Below are 15,893 nucleotides of genomic sequence, written 5' to 3' on the forward strand. Positions count from 1 at the left end.
CTAGCTGAAAATGAAAATTATTAGTTTTCTCTTGATGCCATAACAAATTACTACAAATCCCGCATTTTTAAATTACATGTATTTATTATCTTAATGTTTCTATAACTCAGAAGTTCACGCTCAGTGTGACTCAGTTCTCTCTGCTTAGGGTTTATGAGGCCAAAATCAAGGTGTCAGCAGGGTTTCCCTTCCCTGAAGGTTAAAAGAGCAGGAACTCAAGATGAACTCTCAGTAAACTAAGATATCTAATTAGTCATCTGTGGAGAAATATTTGAACTGCCAATGTTTGGGGTGGAGAAAGAACAGAGTTGGATAAGGGATCACTAAACCAAGCCGAGTGTAGGTAGCACAGATTTATAATGGACTTTACCAGCAGTGTTATGATGTTCTTTATCAACGTGTGTGCTCTGAAGCTTGTGCAAGTAGTTGGGAATGCCAGTTTCTTTGGCTGAAGTGGTTTAATTTTCACTTACTTGCTGACTGCCTGCCTCTCTCATCTTCTTAAGGCCAATGGCCTTCTTTATCCTGCTGCCTGCTCCAACTTCAAGCCAGCAAAAATGCTTCTAATCTCTCTGACCTCTCCTTCAGGCCAGTCTCTCTAACTCTAGCCAGAGACACTTCTCTGCTTTTAAAATCTCATACACAGGCAGAGTTCAGAGATAGTACAGGTTTGTTTCCAGACCACCACAATAAAGGATATGTCACAAGGAAACAAGTCAGGCAGACTTTTTGGTTTCCTGATGCATATAAAAGTTATATTTACATCATACTGTAGTCTATTAAGTGAGCAATAGCATTGTGTCTAAAGAAAAAAAAAATCAATGAACATACCTTAATTTAAAAATATTTTACTTCTGGGACTTCCCTGGCGCTCCAGTGGTTAGGACTTGGCCTTCCAGTGCAGAGGGTGTGAGTTCCATCCGTGGTTGGGGAGCCAATATCACACATGCTTTGAGGCAATAAATAAATAAATAAGTAAAACAGAGACAAATTCAACAAAGACTTTAAAAACGGTCCACATCAAAAAAAAAAAAAAATCTTAAATAAATACTGCTGATAAATTCTAATCATCATCTGGGCCATCAGTGAGTCATAATCGCTTTACAGATCATCATAATAAATATAAAGAAATATTGTTAGAATTACCAAAAAGTGACACAGAGACATGAAATGAGAAAATTCTGTTGAAAATATGGCACTGATAGGTTGTTTGATCCAGAGTTGCCACAAGACTTCAAGATGTGAAAAATGCAGTAGGCAAAGCACAATAAAACAAAGTATGTTTGTAATTAGTTTGCGGCTACCTAGACAATTCAGGGTAATCTATCTGAAAGCTTATAACAGTAATTCCATCAGAATTTCTTGCTTGTAGTATGACATATTCATATTTTCCAAAATCATTAATTTTGGGGGGGATTATCTTGCCTAATGTGGGGATGTGTTCTAAGTTGCTTCAGTTGTGTCTGACTCTTTGCAACCCTGTGGACCGTATCATTATTGCCAAATTCAGACTTAAATTGAAGTAAGTGGGGAAAACCACAAGACCATTCAGGTATGACCTAAATCAAATCCCTTACGGTTATAAGTGGAAGTGACAAATAGATTCAAGGGATTAGATCTGATAGACAGAGTGCCTGAAGAAACTATGAATGGAGGTTCGTGACTTGTACAGGAAGCAGTGATCAAGACCATCCCCAATAAAAAGAAATGCAAAAATATAAAAAGGTTGTATGAGGAGGCCTTACAAATAGCTGAGAAAAGAAGAGAAGTGAAAGGCAAAGAAGTAAAGGAAAGATACACCCATTTGGATGCAGAGTTCCAAAGAATAGCAAGGAGAGATAAGAAAGCCTTCCTCAATGATCAATGCAAATAAATAGAGGAAAACAATAGAATGGGAAAGACTAGAGATCTCTTCAAGAAAACTACAGATGCCAAGGGAACATTTCATGCAAAGGTGGGCACAATAAAGGACAAAAATGATATGGACCTAACAGAAGCAGAAGATATTAAGAAGATGTGGCAAGAATACACAGAAGAACTATACAAAAAAGACCTTCACAACCCAGATAATCATGATGATGTGATCATCCATCTAGAGCCAAACATCTTAGAATGCGAAGTCAAGTGGGTGTTAGGAAGCATTGCTATGAACAAAGCTAGTGGAGATGATGGAATTCCAGCTGAACTATTTCAAATCCTAAAAGATGTTGCTGTGAAAGTGCTTCACTCAATATGCCAGCAAATTTGGAAAACTCAGCAGTGGCCATATGACTAGAAAAGGTCAACTTTCATTCCAATCCCTTAGAAAGGCAATGTCAAAGAATGTTCAAACTACTGCACAATTGCACTCATCTCACCCACTAGCAAAGTAATGCTCAAAATTCTCCAAGCCAGACTTCAACAATATGTGAACCATGAACTTCCAGATGTTCAAATTGGATTTAGAAAAGGCAGAGGAATCAGAGATCAAATTGCCAACATCTGTTGGATCATTGAGAAAGCAAGAGAGTTCTGAAAAAAAACATCTACTTCTGCCTTATTGACTACACCAAAGCCTTTGACTGTGTGGATCACAACAAACTGTGGAAAATTCTTCAAGAGGTAGGAATACCAAACCACCTTACCTCCTGAGAAATGTGTATGCAGGTCAAGAAGCAACAGTTAGAACTGGACATGGAACAACAGACTGGTTCCAAATAGGAAAAGGAGTACATCAAGGCTGTATATTGTCACCCTGCTTATTTAATTTATATGCAGAGTACATCATGAGAAATGCCAGGCTGGATGAAGCACAAGCTGGAATCAAGATTTCTGGGAAAAATATCAATAACCTCAGATATGCAGATGACACCACCTTTATGGCAGAAAGTGAAGAAGAACTAAAGAGCCTCTTGATGAAAGTGAAAGTGGAGAGTGAAAAAGTTGGTTTAAAACTCAACATTGAGAAAAGTAAGATCATGGCATCTAGTCCCATCATTTCATGGCAAATAGATGGGGAAACAATGGAAACAGTGACAGACTTTGTTTTTGGGGGGCTCCAAAATCACTGCAGATGGTGACGGCAGCCTTGAAATTAAAAGACGCTTGCTCCTTGGAAGAAAAGCTTTGACCATCCTAGACAGCATATTAAAAAGCAGAGACATTACTTTGCCAACAAATGTCCGTCTAGTCAAAGCTATGGTTTTTCCAGTAGTCTTGCATGGTTGTGAGTTGAACTATAAAGAAAGCTGAGCTCCAAAGAATTGATGTTTTTGATCTGTGATATTGGAGAAGACTCTTGAGAGTCCCTTGGACTGCAAGGAGATCCAATCAGTCTATCCTAAAAGAAATCAGCCCTGAATGTTCATTGGAAGGATTGATGCTGAAGCTGAAACTCCAATATTTTGGCCACCTGATGTGAAGAACTGACTCATTTGAAAAGACCCTGATGCTGGGAAAGATTGAAGGCAGGAGGAAAAGGGGATGACAGAGGATGAGATGGTTGGATGGCATCACTGACTCGATGGACATGAGTTTGAACAAGCTCTGGGAGTTGATGATGGATAGGAAAGCCTGGCGTGCTGCAGTCCACAGGGTCCAAAGTGTCGGACATGACTGAGTGACTGAACTGAACTAGGGTTCACTTTGAGCTAAGTACTGTTCTAAGTCCATTTTCTTGTATTAGCTAACTTAATTTCTAGCTAATAATGAAATTTCTACCGAATTCTAAATAAACAGCTGGTCAACTAGTGAGGTAGAGATGAAACTCGTGAAAGATTGTTGTTGAACCATGCAAAGATGTCAGGATCCTTGGCCTGTGGAGGAGAAGAATTCAATCCGGGGCCAGAGATGAGGCTTGATTGCTCAGAGCTTTTGTGTAATAAAATTTTATTAAAGTATAAAGGAGATAAAGAAAGCTTCTGACATAGGCATTAGAAGGGAATAGAAGAGTACCCCCTTGCTAGTGTTAGCAATGGAGTTATATACTCTCCAATGAATCCAAAGAATGTCTGGAGGTTGTAAAAACCTCACCAGACTACTCCCATAATTTACATTCTAAGATAACAGAATTGGCCAGAAGGTTTAATCCAGAGACTGTCCTCAGGCAGGATACATAATCCTAAGGAATGTAGAGGGAAAAAAATGTTTGTCCTTTCTTCCTCCTTGAGAATTCCAGACCCTTCTCTCCTTGGGGAGAGAAACTTGTCTAGGAAATGACTCTCTCACTTGGACAACATTTGCATCAACATGTAAAGGCTACTATATTTAAAAAGGATAACCAGCAAGGGCCTATTGTATAACACAGAGAACTGTGCTCAATGTTGTGTGGCATTCTTAATGGGAGGAGATTTGGGGGAAGGAGAGATGCATATATAGGTATGGCTGAGTCCCTTTGTTGTTTATCTGAAACTATCACATTATTAATCATCTATACTCCAATACAAAATAAAAAAATTTTTAAAAAGAAAAAAGTGAAGTTATAGAGTGAAAAATTTTTAACTGACATAGATTCCTCTCAAGTCAATTAGACTATTTACTGAACTTTTTCTGTATAGAGCTCTCTGAAAACACACATGAAAACAACTTCCCAGGTACAAATCATTATAAAGTTAAGGTTTTATAATAGGTATGTCTTCCAAAAAATGTTATATTATTCTGTTTCTTCCTTTCTAGTATGAGATGTAAGTTTTAATATATTTTGTAGGAATCACCACTTCTTAGAAACCATTTTGTTTATTTTACTTTTTTTTTTAACATACATAAAGGCAGCTTATAATTGCACTGGATACAAAAGACAAACAAACACACCTTATTGCACTTAGGAAATATTTCACATGAAGTATTGCACATGATAGAATTGTATCAGGAAAGCCACAAATTGATAAGCAGATAGAACTATTATTATTCCAGATTTGAACAATACAGACTTTTTCCTGATAGAGATTTGCCACATCACATATTGCACATTTTCCAACACTTTTATCTGTTTTACAAATATTCCTTGTATTCTTTTTGTCCTTATCTTTGTGAGAGACTGTATATAAGGCAATACTTTATATACCTTTGAAAAAGACAAGTTTACAGTGAAGAAGTGAAAAAAATAACATAAATACCTAATCACCCCATTCTTTGGTGGAGAAATGACAGAAAACAAAACAAAACAAAAAAAAAAACTTGACAAACTTCTTTAAAAAGAGAGAAATATTACAAAGCTTCATTTCATAAGCATTTGCCCATTTACTAATGTCCTTGGAGTTAGTAAAATGCATTTAGACTAAATCTCTGTGCTGCCAGTTAAAATTTTCTTTGTTAACGTTCAGTTTTTAATACCACCATCTAATTCCTTCATACAGTACAAATGCATGAAGGGCATACATTGTTTGTAGTCATTCAACAATAAATAATAACTCTAAACCTAGTTATTTTATTATCTCTGAATCAAAAATATATAAAGTGCACTCAAAAGCTTTGCAGTCATTTATCTCATCCTTGGACAAGATTTATCAGTCAACCTGTGACACTTTCAGATCATGGCAGGAGTACTCCATAATGCAGACATGCCTGGAATTTTTCTCCCTTTTTTCCAGTCTTGTGTGGAAGAAAGTTTCCCAAATAATACAAAGGTTTTTTTTCACAAAGTCTTAATGGGAAACTTCTGACCAGAGAGCGGCAGTTGCCCACATTTGTCACATTTCCTAGAGTTCCATGTTAGAATGTCTATAAGCAAATATGATTCCTCTTTATTTGGAGGGTTTGCTACATATCCAGTGTAAATTCTTGTCACATTCTGTGCTGCTGACCTCTGCACTGTTCAGAACTGCACAGTTCTCAGACCCCGTAAGGTTGAACCTGTCAAACAATAAAGAAACCGGAATTAGTTTCAGCCTATCATTTCCGTTCAGTTATATGAAAATCAACTTTGTGGTGGTGGTGATGGCTTCTGCTTTTTTTTGTTGTTTTTTTTAAGATGGAATGCTTGAGGCAAGTACGTCAGTCAAATGATCAGAGAACAATCTGTAGAGACAGTAGACAAAGATGGAAAAGAATAGTATGTGGAGAGAAGATACAAACATAAGAGTAAAGGGCTCCATTCATTTGGCTGGTGTGTCACTACAGGAGTGACTCTTATTCATTTTTGAGTGCAGAAACCCTTTGAGAAACTTCCCAGAAAGTGCGCACGTTCAACAATCATGCATATTAGTTCATACAGTTATGGGGGATAACAGCCCCTGGTGCCCATTTGTGGATGTGGGGCATACTAAGGATTCTTTTTCTAGAGATTTAAACTAGTTCTCTAAATCTCTCATTTTCATGAAACTAGAGACCTAACAGTTCATTCACATCTGAGTGACAAAGATTAATACTAAACTTGTCCTTCAAACTTGAAAATGTACAGGTAATGGAAATTAAGTCAGCATCTTTAATTTTGGGGCAAGTTTTCTCTCAGATCCATAGAAGCTTCTAATTATCAATAGATATTGGAAATATTGTTCTTTATCCCTGTGGATATGAGAACTGGGAAAGTTAAAAGGGAATTCCTTTCCAAAAACTAGCTTGTCAATAAAATAAAAATATTAGATTGGAAATTTTTTTCACATCATCATAATTATACCTGGAATATTTGAATCTTATTTCACTAGAATTTACTGAGATCAAGTTACTAGAAGTACTTATTGTATGAACTCCAAGCAGATAAAAAAAGGATAATATTACTATTAAAGCCCTTCTTTAAGAATTCCATAGTTTAGCTGTCCTCAACCATTTTGGTACCAGGGACAAGTTTCATAGAAGATAATTTCTCCATGGACTGGGGCAGGGGGATGGTTTGGGGATGATTCGAACACATTACATTTATGGTACACTTTATTTTATATTTTTTTTATCAGCTCCACTTTGAATCATCAGGCATTAGATCCTGGAGGTTGGAGACCCTTCCCACAGAGTATAACATACAAAAGAGAATGTTAAAGCTCTGCTTCTAAGAGCACAACCCTCATAAAGAACAACACTTTGAAAGAAAAACAGGAAAGCTGCCAGCTTTGGGAGCTGGCAGCCTTGGGAGCATAAAGAGATATCTTGAAACTCACCAGTTGTTAAATTCTTGGCCATTTGACCATTTCCACGTCTGGCCAGCTTCATTTTTCAGCCCGATCCAGTGTTCAGCTCTACCCACATGTTGTTTTAAAAAGTTCTTAAAAAGGAAGAACAAAGGAAGTGTATGTTAAACCACCCCTCTTGGTATGTATGTAATAAATTCTGTTTTTCAAATCTGCAACTAGTAAGCATTGTAGCTCAGCTGATCATTTGTATTAACTAATGATTAATAGTGCTATGTGGGTTCAGCTCATTTGGATTTCTGATCTTTGAAGCTAAACACATCACACTTAAAGACTACACTGGACTCTCATTTGGACCTCAGACTGATCATGTGGTTTCTTGTGACTAAGTTTTCCCGGGTCAGAGACAGACAGAATATCTACACTTAGAAGGAAACAGAGGAAAATCATGGATTAGCTATACCAATACTTTATGGAATTCTTTTTGAATGCTATCTTACCATGTCCTCTTTGGAATCAATAATGGCAAGCGTGGCACCATGTTTGGAGCAAGAGTTTTGGGCCAAGGTCCAGTTCTTTGTTTTCTTGGAAATAAAGTAGCATTTCCCCTTGTGTCCAATCCAGTCATCTGAGCATGGAAACACATGGGTGTTTGGTGGCGCTGATGATGCGTATTGTCCTGGACAGTTATACTGGCCCACTGTGAACATAAAAATGGTGTGTTTTAGCAACACAAGGAACCAAGTACCCATAGGGTACAAAGTAGTTCAGGGATACTCTACTAGGTGATAAAGGAAGAGAGGAAAGAAGATGAATTTAAAAAAAAATTTTATGGAAGTATAGTTGACGTACAATATATTAGCTTCAGGTGTACAGCACACTGATTCAGAATTTTTATAGGTTATGCTCCATTTAAAGATATAAAAAAAGGAAGGTAAATTCCTAGAGAGCAAGAAGGCAGTTTTTCACTTTATCTGATCTCTTATTGTACCTCATCATCATTGTACAAGGTCTAAGAAATAAGAGGGTGTCACTTTGGTCAGAAAATGGAGGGGAAATTTAAAAATCTTGAAAATAGTCTTTTGACTCTAGTTGAAAAGGGGTATAAGGTATTGGGGTTGGCTGAAAAGTTGGTTCGAGGTAACAGAGAAACTGAATTTTATGGCCAGCCCAGTACATTATAAATTAAGGCTTTGCATTTGAATGCAGAGGGGGAAGAATTTGAAGATGTGATAGATATAACTCTATATGGCAAGGTGGAGGAGAGAATACTAGCAGAGTAGCAATTCAGAATACAAAAAGGTTTATGGCTGGGGAATGTATCCTAGCACTGTAAAATTTCATGTGTGTATAAAACACAAATGAATCTTGGTATAGCTGTATGCTTCAAATACCATAACAAAACTAGCTCTTGGAAGCTTCTAGATATATTCTTAATTATCTCAATTATCCATACCCACTATTGTGTGTCTTTTGAGATAAGAGACTGTCCAATTCCTGATTAATCTATGGCTTAGATATCATTTTTTAATCAACAATGAATGGGCAGCCCACATTTTTCCAGTTAAATATCAATTTGTTTAGAATCTAAATCAACCCCTTCTGTTCCAGAGTTAAATATCTTCTCACATGTAATTTTATCCCATGGTATTATATAAATCATAGACAATTTTTAATAGTTCTAAAGCACTAGAAAACTAGAAAAGTATTGTATCAGTTATCTAAGGAATGTGGAACCATATTTTATATTTCCTAGGAAATTGACCATGTACGAAAAATGAGATAATTTAAGATTAATCAGAATTTTTGATGAACTCATGAAATGCAGACTCACCTGATAGAGCAACAAGAGCTATGATGAGAGTGGTGATGAAGACCACGTTTACTACAGCACATGGGATAGGAACTTGAATGGACCCTTCATGATATGTTGCAGAATAAGTCCCAGTGGCATGACCTGAAGAGAGAAAGTGGATGATGAGGCAGGCTATAGAAGTAAGAAAGAGATATTTGATTTTCTCTTGAGGCATTAAAAAAAAAATATTATATGTCTCCCTACCTTCTTATGTGAAATTTATAAGTTACATTTCCTCAAATTTTGAATAAGTTATTTTTGGCTAGAAATGAAACAATCCAGTCAGAATAATGAGATCATAAAATATTTGCCCAAATATGTACTGAGTAGCTATGAAAATCGACATATATTATAATTGTATTCTTTAAGGTTTAACTAGACAAAGAGATGCTGCTTTCCTTCAAAGCAATTTACTATGCAATGGATGTTAAGATAACTTTTGCCTCTTCTGAAGGTTGTTTTTCCCAGCATAGATCTGCTTTCAAATTTTCCAAGAGAAGACTTTACTTCACTCCTATCTGGTTCTATTTCTCTCAACTTGTTAAAGCAAATCTTTATTTTCTCATCAGCATACAACTATTACCAGAAGTAGCGCTTGGTAGTTAGGGTAGCAAGTTCAGAGCTCTCTGTCTAGTTTCACTTCTCACCATGTGAGACTCAATGAAGGGGCTCAAACTCAATGCAGGAACATCTCTGGCTCCTCAGCAGGTATCAACACATCCAAGTAGCTCATGGATGCCAGAGTCCACTGGCTTATCCACTGGACTCGCACTGTTGGCTTGGACATCCAGTGGATAAGCTGAGGAGGTGATTTTCTGATTTTAAGTTATATCATTAGTTCATTAGTTAGGGCTATTGTTATTCACAGTTTGTTTTATCACCTAGGCAACAAAACACTCCCCTAAGAGTATACTTCCGCTTTGGTTACAAGCCCTGTCCATTAATGGAGAAATTTGAAAACAAATCCTCTACTACATATTGAATCCCCCAAGGGTGGTGCTCAAAGATTGTTCACACTGCTAAAGCTACAAGAGCAGCATAGAATTAATATTCATAAATCAAATATTCAATAGAAGATTGGGATGATTTCAGGAAAAGTTCACAATTCCTACAATTAATTCCTTCCTATTTCAACTATGCTATTATTGAATGGTTTTATTCTTAAATATACTTTTTCTTTCAGGAAGCTCAGCTGAGTCATCAAGTTATGGGTATCTGGTCACCAAAAAATTTGTGTGGCTTGCAATATCCACACTTGATTTTGTGTTCCTAAGTGAAAGATAGTTTTATCAGAGGCAATGAATGCTTTTCTAAAGCAAACCATGCTAGTAGACACATATTCAGAAAACAACCCCCTCCTCTAGATATTTTCACCTCTGTTATTCAGAACACATTCTTTGTTACTGGATAGTTGTGTTTACAAGTAAACTCTAGTTCCTACCTTCTAGTGTTTGGGGCACCTCATTAACATGAGAGGAAGAGAGAGAGAAATGAAATAAGTCAAGAAAGTTTCACCAAAAAAGTTATTGGAAAACAATGGAAAAATCCTGGTGACAAGAGATGAAAAGGTCTGTGGATAGATTAGACAAACAGAAAAGGAGAAAAGTGATACAGCAAAAGTGTAGATTTTGATGAAAAATAAAAGAAAGGAAGAAAAATGTCTGATTCATATAGAATTTGAAGTCCACGATTAGAAAGGTGAAATAGAAAAGTGAGTGCCAAAGAAGTGATGCTTGCAAATTGTGGTGCTGGGGGACTCTTGAGAGCCCCATGGAGGGCAAGATCAAACCAGTCAATCCTAAAGGAAATCAGCTCTGAATATTCACTGGAAAGACTGATGCTGAAGCTCCAATACTTTGGCCACCTGATGCAAAGGGCCGACTCATTGGAAAAGACCGTGATGCTGGTAAAGATTGAAGGCAGGAAGAGAAGGGGGCAGCAAAGAATGAGATGATTAGATAGCATCACTGACTCAAGAGACATGAATATGCACAAATTCTGGGAAACAGTGGAGGACAGGGGAGCCTGACATGCTGCAGTCCATGGGTTCACAAAGAGTTAGACATAACTTAGTGACTGAACAGCAACAACAACAAATAGAAAAGTGAAATGGAGGAAAAGAGTACCCATAGGACTAGAGAAGAAGACTGTGTTTTCAAGAATTCTTTATGAGGTTCTCACAATAAATTGCCTTTGGACACTATAAATATTCAGATGCTTATATGGCTCTTCTCCCAAAGTCTGGAAACCTGTGTTCTTAGCAACTGGAGGATGTTTTCTTGAGAACACAAGATAAAGCCCACGAAAAGCACACAATGGTACAAGGTTCAGCCAGTCAAGAACAAAAAATAGAATTTTTCATAAAGAGAGGCAGTGCTTCCTAAGGGATGTCCAGATGGCTATGAAAAAATGATACTTCATTGGGCTAGGGAGGGGATTTTCTAATTAAATCTGAAAAACTGAGATGGTATAAAATAAAACAAAGAGATAAATCTTTAAGGAGTTTCTAAAATTCACCTTTGTGATTTCCTTTCATGTCTCAGGTATTCTGTGTTCACATAGATAAAGAAATATTTACTTCTTCCCACTTTCTCTTATATCTTGATCAAATAGAACATAGCCAAGTTTTTCTACAAAAGGCAAGCTTGATTTTCTCCCTAACTACTGGTATATATCATAGATAGATAGATATAAACATAGATATAGACATTACCAGTATTTAGAGAAAAAGAATTGACTTACTTTGTTGTTCTCTTTTCAGGTGCAAGGAGCTGGTCTCTGTTGCAGAAAAATCTTCAGAGGTCATCTTTATCCTTGTCACAATCCCCCTGGTTAATCCCAGGTGGAGCCAACCTACAGTGAAAGTCTCTGCTGGAGCTCTTGTTCCGTCTCTGTGTCTTTGAGATACCTCAGCATTTATATTCAGCTATGTTGTCTCCACCCCCTTCCTCTCACCTCCTAATCCCTCAGATACTCCAGTTCTCTTTAATTTATGCTCCAGAGGCCCAGACAGTTTACAATGTGTTGTTGTGGTGAGCTGTGGGTTTCCCCTGCCATCTGAAATGTGCTTTCTCACAACTGTAAGTGCAATATGAAGAGGCAAGCGGGAATTTCCCAGAATCTGAGATATCTTTTTGAAATTTGTAGAAAACAAATAGTTTAGGAAATAGAATATCCAAGTAAAGAATTAAAAGTTAGAGATTCCTATATTTGAGATGGAAATAATTTGAAGAGTCATATTTCCCTGGAATCCCGTTCATTCATTAAATCATACATTTAACAACTAATATGCATTGAACATCTGCTTTGAACCCAACACCGTTTGGGGTTAGAAGATTTATTGTTGGTTAAAAAATTTAAGACATCTATCCTCATGGATCTTTCTCCAGTCTGGAAGTGTTTTACTTAGCGAGCTATAAACTGGCTTTTAGAAATGTGCCATTCACGTCTTCCCTGGGAACTAATTTCTTAAGTTATCATCTAGTAAGTAGTTGCTTTAATGCAGGAAATAGAAACCTTGTGGCTGGAACTTCCTTTCTATGTTCTAAAATTGTTTATCTTAAATGATCTCTTTCATTTATCTCCTCAATTTTCAGGTTATATATTACTGTCATTTGGACTGCCTTATTTCCCCTCAGTAATATCTTTTTATTCCATTTTTCTTCCATTTGCTAGATTAGAGTATAATTACTATAAAAATATATTACCATAGTATCAATGTCATCCAGGTAAGTTATTAAGCTCAATGCAAAATAAATGCAGAATGTCTATATCTGGTGATTTAACAAGAGGATCAAAACACTGCTCTAATTAATAATTTTAGTACCCTCAAATTTTGTCATTAATGTGACTTGAATAAAGATATTCTGTTTTCAGAATAAAGCCTTTGTGAAAATGTTATGGTCAACTGGGTGGGAAATTAACATCTACTGTAGGCTTGGGCTTCTCCTGTAGCTCAGTTGGTAAAGAACATGTCTGCAATGCAGGAGACCCAGGTTCAATTCATGGTTTGGGAAGATCCCCTGGAAGAGGAAATGGCAACCCACTCCAGTATTCTTGCCTGGAGAATCCCACGGACAGAGGAGCCTGGCAGGCTACAGTGCATGGGGTTGCAAGAGTCGGACACAACTTAGCAAGTACACCACCACTGTAGGCTGCTGCTAAGTCGCTTCAGTCATGTCCAACTCTGTGCGACCCCATAGATGGCAGCCCACCAGGCTCCCCCGTCCCTGGGATTCTCCAGGCAAGAACACTGGAGTGGGTTGCCATTTCCTTCTCCAATGCATGAAAGTGAAAAGTGAAAGTGAAGTCACTCAGTAAGTGTCCGACTCTTCGCGACCGCATGGACTGCAGCCTACCAGGCTCCTCCGTGCATAGGATTTTCCAGGCAAGAGTAATGGAGTAGGTTGCCATTGCCTTCTCCACCACTGTAGGCTAGTAATTATCATTTACTGTAGGCTAGTTAGGAAATTACCACCTACTGTAGGCTAAGTAGATAATGCAAAAGGCATGGGTTCAATCCCTGGTGGGGAACTAGGATCCTGCATGCCATGTGGTGCAGCTAAATATTTTAAAAAGAAGAAAGTAAATACACACTTGATCGTCATTGCTATGTATCTCCTCCAATGGAAAGCAAGACTTTTCAATAGTGTATTGGGTGAACACAGAAATCATGTTCTAGTTCTACCATTTTTGAATGTATGTTTTCCTCTCTGATGATTTCCATGTAAGTGTGAAACTAATTTTCATAACTGGACACTGACTACCTGTGAAATTTGAATGTCACAGAACAATTAGCAGGTTACGAGCAGGAGAAAGAACGCAGTCTTAACAGGTCGATAATTATCTCCCACAATGGTCCCTCTTGTTCCTCATGGAACAAGAACAAGAGGAACAAGTTCCTCTATCCTATCACTCTGTTCCTTGAAATTGATAAACTTCTTTTCATTTTATAGAAGGTACTCTTGCTTTTGTTTGCTTTGCTCTCAGATTTTTTTATGGCTATGTCTTTCTTCTCATTTATATTAACCTCACATGTACCCAGTAAGACCTTCCATGAACATCTGCACAAATTATCTTCCATAGACAAAGAATGCTCAAACTACTGAACAATTGCACTCATCTCACATGCTAGTAAAGTAATGCTCAAAATTCTCCAAGCCAGGCTTCAACAGTACAGAAACTGTGAACTTCCAGATGTTCAAGCTGGTTTTAGAAAAGGCAGAGGAACCAGAGATCAAATTGCCACCATCTTTTGGATCATCAAAAAAGCAAGAGAGTTCCAGAAAAACATCTATTTCTGCTTTATTGACTATGCCAAAGCCTTTGATGACTGTGTGGATCATAACAAACTGTGGGAAAATCTGAAAGAGATGGGAATACCAGAACACCTTACCTGCCTCTTGAGAAATCTGTATACAGGTCAGGAAGCAACAATTAGAACTAGACATGGAACCACAGACTGGTTCCAAATAGGGAAAGGAGTACATCAAGGCTGTATATTGTCACTCTGCTTATTTAACTTATATGCAGAGTACATCAAGAGAAATGCTGGACTCATTGAAGCACAAGCTGGAATCCAGATTGCTGGGAGAAATATCAATAACCTCAGATATGCAGATAACACCACCATTATGGCAGAAAGTGAAGAAGAACTAACAAGCATCTTGATGAAAGTGAAAGAGGAGGGTAAAAAAGTTGGCTTAAAACCCAACATTCAGAAAACTAAGACCATGGCATCCAGTCCCATCACTTCATATCAAATAAATGGGGAAACAGTAGAAATAGTGAGAGACTTTATCTTTTGGGGCTCCAAAATCACTGCAGATGGTGACTGCAGCCATGAAATTAAAAGACGCTTACTCCTTGGAAGGAAAGTTATGACCAACCTAGACAGCATTTAAAAAGCAGAGACATTACTTTGCCAACAAAGGTCCGTCTAGTCAAAAACTATGGTTTTTCCACTAGTCATGTATGGATGTGAGAGTTGGACTATAAAGAAAGCTGAGCACCTAATAATTGATGCTTTTGAACTGTGGTGTTGGAGAAGATTCTTGAGAGTCCCTTGGACAGCAAGGAGATCCAACTAGTCCATCCTAAAGGAAATCGGTCCTGAATATTCATTGGAAGGATTGATGCTTAAGCTGAAGCTCCAATACTTTGGCCACCTGATGTGAAGAACTGACTCATTTGAAAAGACCATGATGCTGGGAAAGATTGAAGGCAGGAACAGAAGGGGACGACAGAGGATGAAATGGCTGGATCGCATCACCGATTCAATGGACAGAAGTTTGACTATACTCCAGGAGTTGGTGATGGACAGGGAGGCCTGGCGTACTGTGCTCCATGGAGTTGCAAAGAGTTGGAAAAACTGAGGGACTAACTTAACTGAGTCACTATTATCTCACTCTTTTAGTTTATAGAACATGTCATCATCTGAGATTTTGTTTTTAATTTTTACATAAATGCATATTTTTTAAACTATCAATTGTTTTATTTACTTCCCTCACTGGGAAGTAAGGTCTTTAAGAGCAGGGACATGGCTGTATTTTACAACAATGCATCTCTTGTACCTAGAATAGAGCTTAGAACATAGGAGTTCAACGAATACTTGCTGGATGGATACATGAAATAATGTATGTGAATATCAACTCAAGCACTTGTTACCTATGCAGATTTGCAGATATACAACTCTACTGGACTTTGGCTTTGTTAAGTGTACAATGAAAATATTAATATCCAACTTATAAGGCTTTTATAAAGAAAACATCATAAATGAGAAAATTAGTTTTCTACCACTGTGCTTGTATAGATTAGGCCTTTAGTAATAAGTGAAGGAATAAAGTTTGATTAAGATCATGGGAAAGAAAAATTCCTCCTTTGATGGAAGATGTTAACAGATAATAACTGAGCAGTCACAGTATAGTTGCTGATATGATGTAATGTGACTTTCGTCTGTCTAAACTACAGATGAGGAAATTGTAGTCTCTTATAACTCTAAC

General features: G+C 37.4%; 1 protein-coding gene across 1 annotated transcript; it reads right to left on the reverse strand.

Annotated features, from left to right (window-relative positions):
* Positions 1-4,744: 4,744 nt before the first annotated feature.
* On the reverse strand, positions 4,745-11,779 carry CD69 (CD69 molecule). The gene is made up of 5 exons (XM_055566106.1): positions 11,635-11,779; positions 8,872-8,994; positions 7,538-7,737; positions 7,068-7,171; positions 4,745-5,829 (listed from the first exon to the last, which is right to left on the reverse strand). Exons 1-5 carry the CDS (start codon positions 11,696-11,698, stop codon positions 5,721-5,723), a joined length of 600 nt encoding a protein of 199 aa, XP_055422081.1. The 5' UTR covers positions 11,699-11,779; the 3' UTR covers positions 4,745-5,720.
* Between the last annotated feature and the right edge of the window lie 4,114 nt (positions 11,780-15,893).

This window comes from Bubalus kerabau, chromosome 1 (genome assembly GCF_029407905.1).
Source record: "Bubalus kerabau isolate K-KA32 ecotype Philippines breed swamp buffalo chromosome 1, PCC_UOA_SB_1v2, whole genome shotgun sequence".
In the NCBI taxonomy this organism is placed as follows: Eukaryota; Metazoa; Chordata; class Mammalia; order Artiodactyla; family Bovidae; genus Bubalus; species Bubalus kerabau.

Excerpts from the sequence above, each read along its gene's own strand:
- CD69 (XM_055566106.1), bottom strand. The coding sequence starts at position 11,698 with ATGACCTCTGAAGATTTTTCTGCAACAGAGACCAGCTCCTTGCACCTG. Across the intron at positions 8,995-11,634 it reads CCTGAAAAGAGAACAACAAA|GTCATGCCACTGGGACTTAT; the intron begins GTAAGTCAATTC and ends TTCTCTCTTCAG. Across the intron at positions 7,172-7,537 it reads TTGATTCCAAAGAGGACATG|AACTTTTTAAAACAACATGT; the intron begins GTAAGATAGCAT and ends TTCCTTTTTAAG.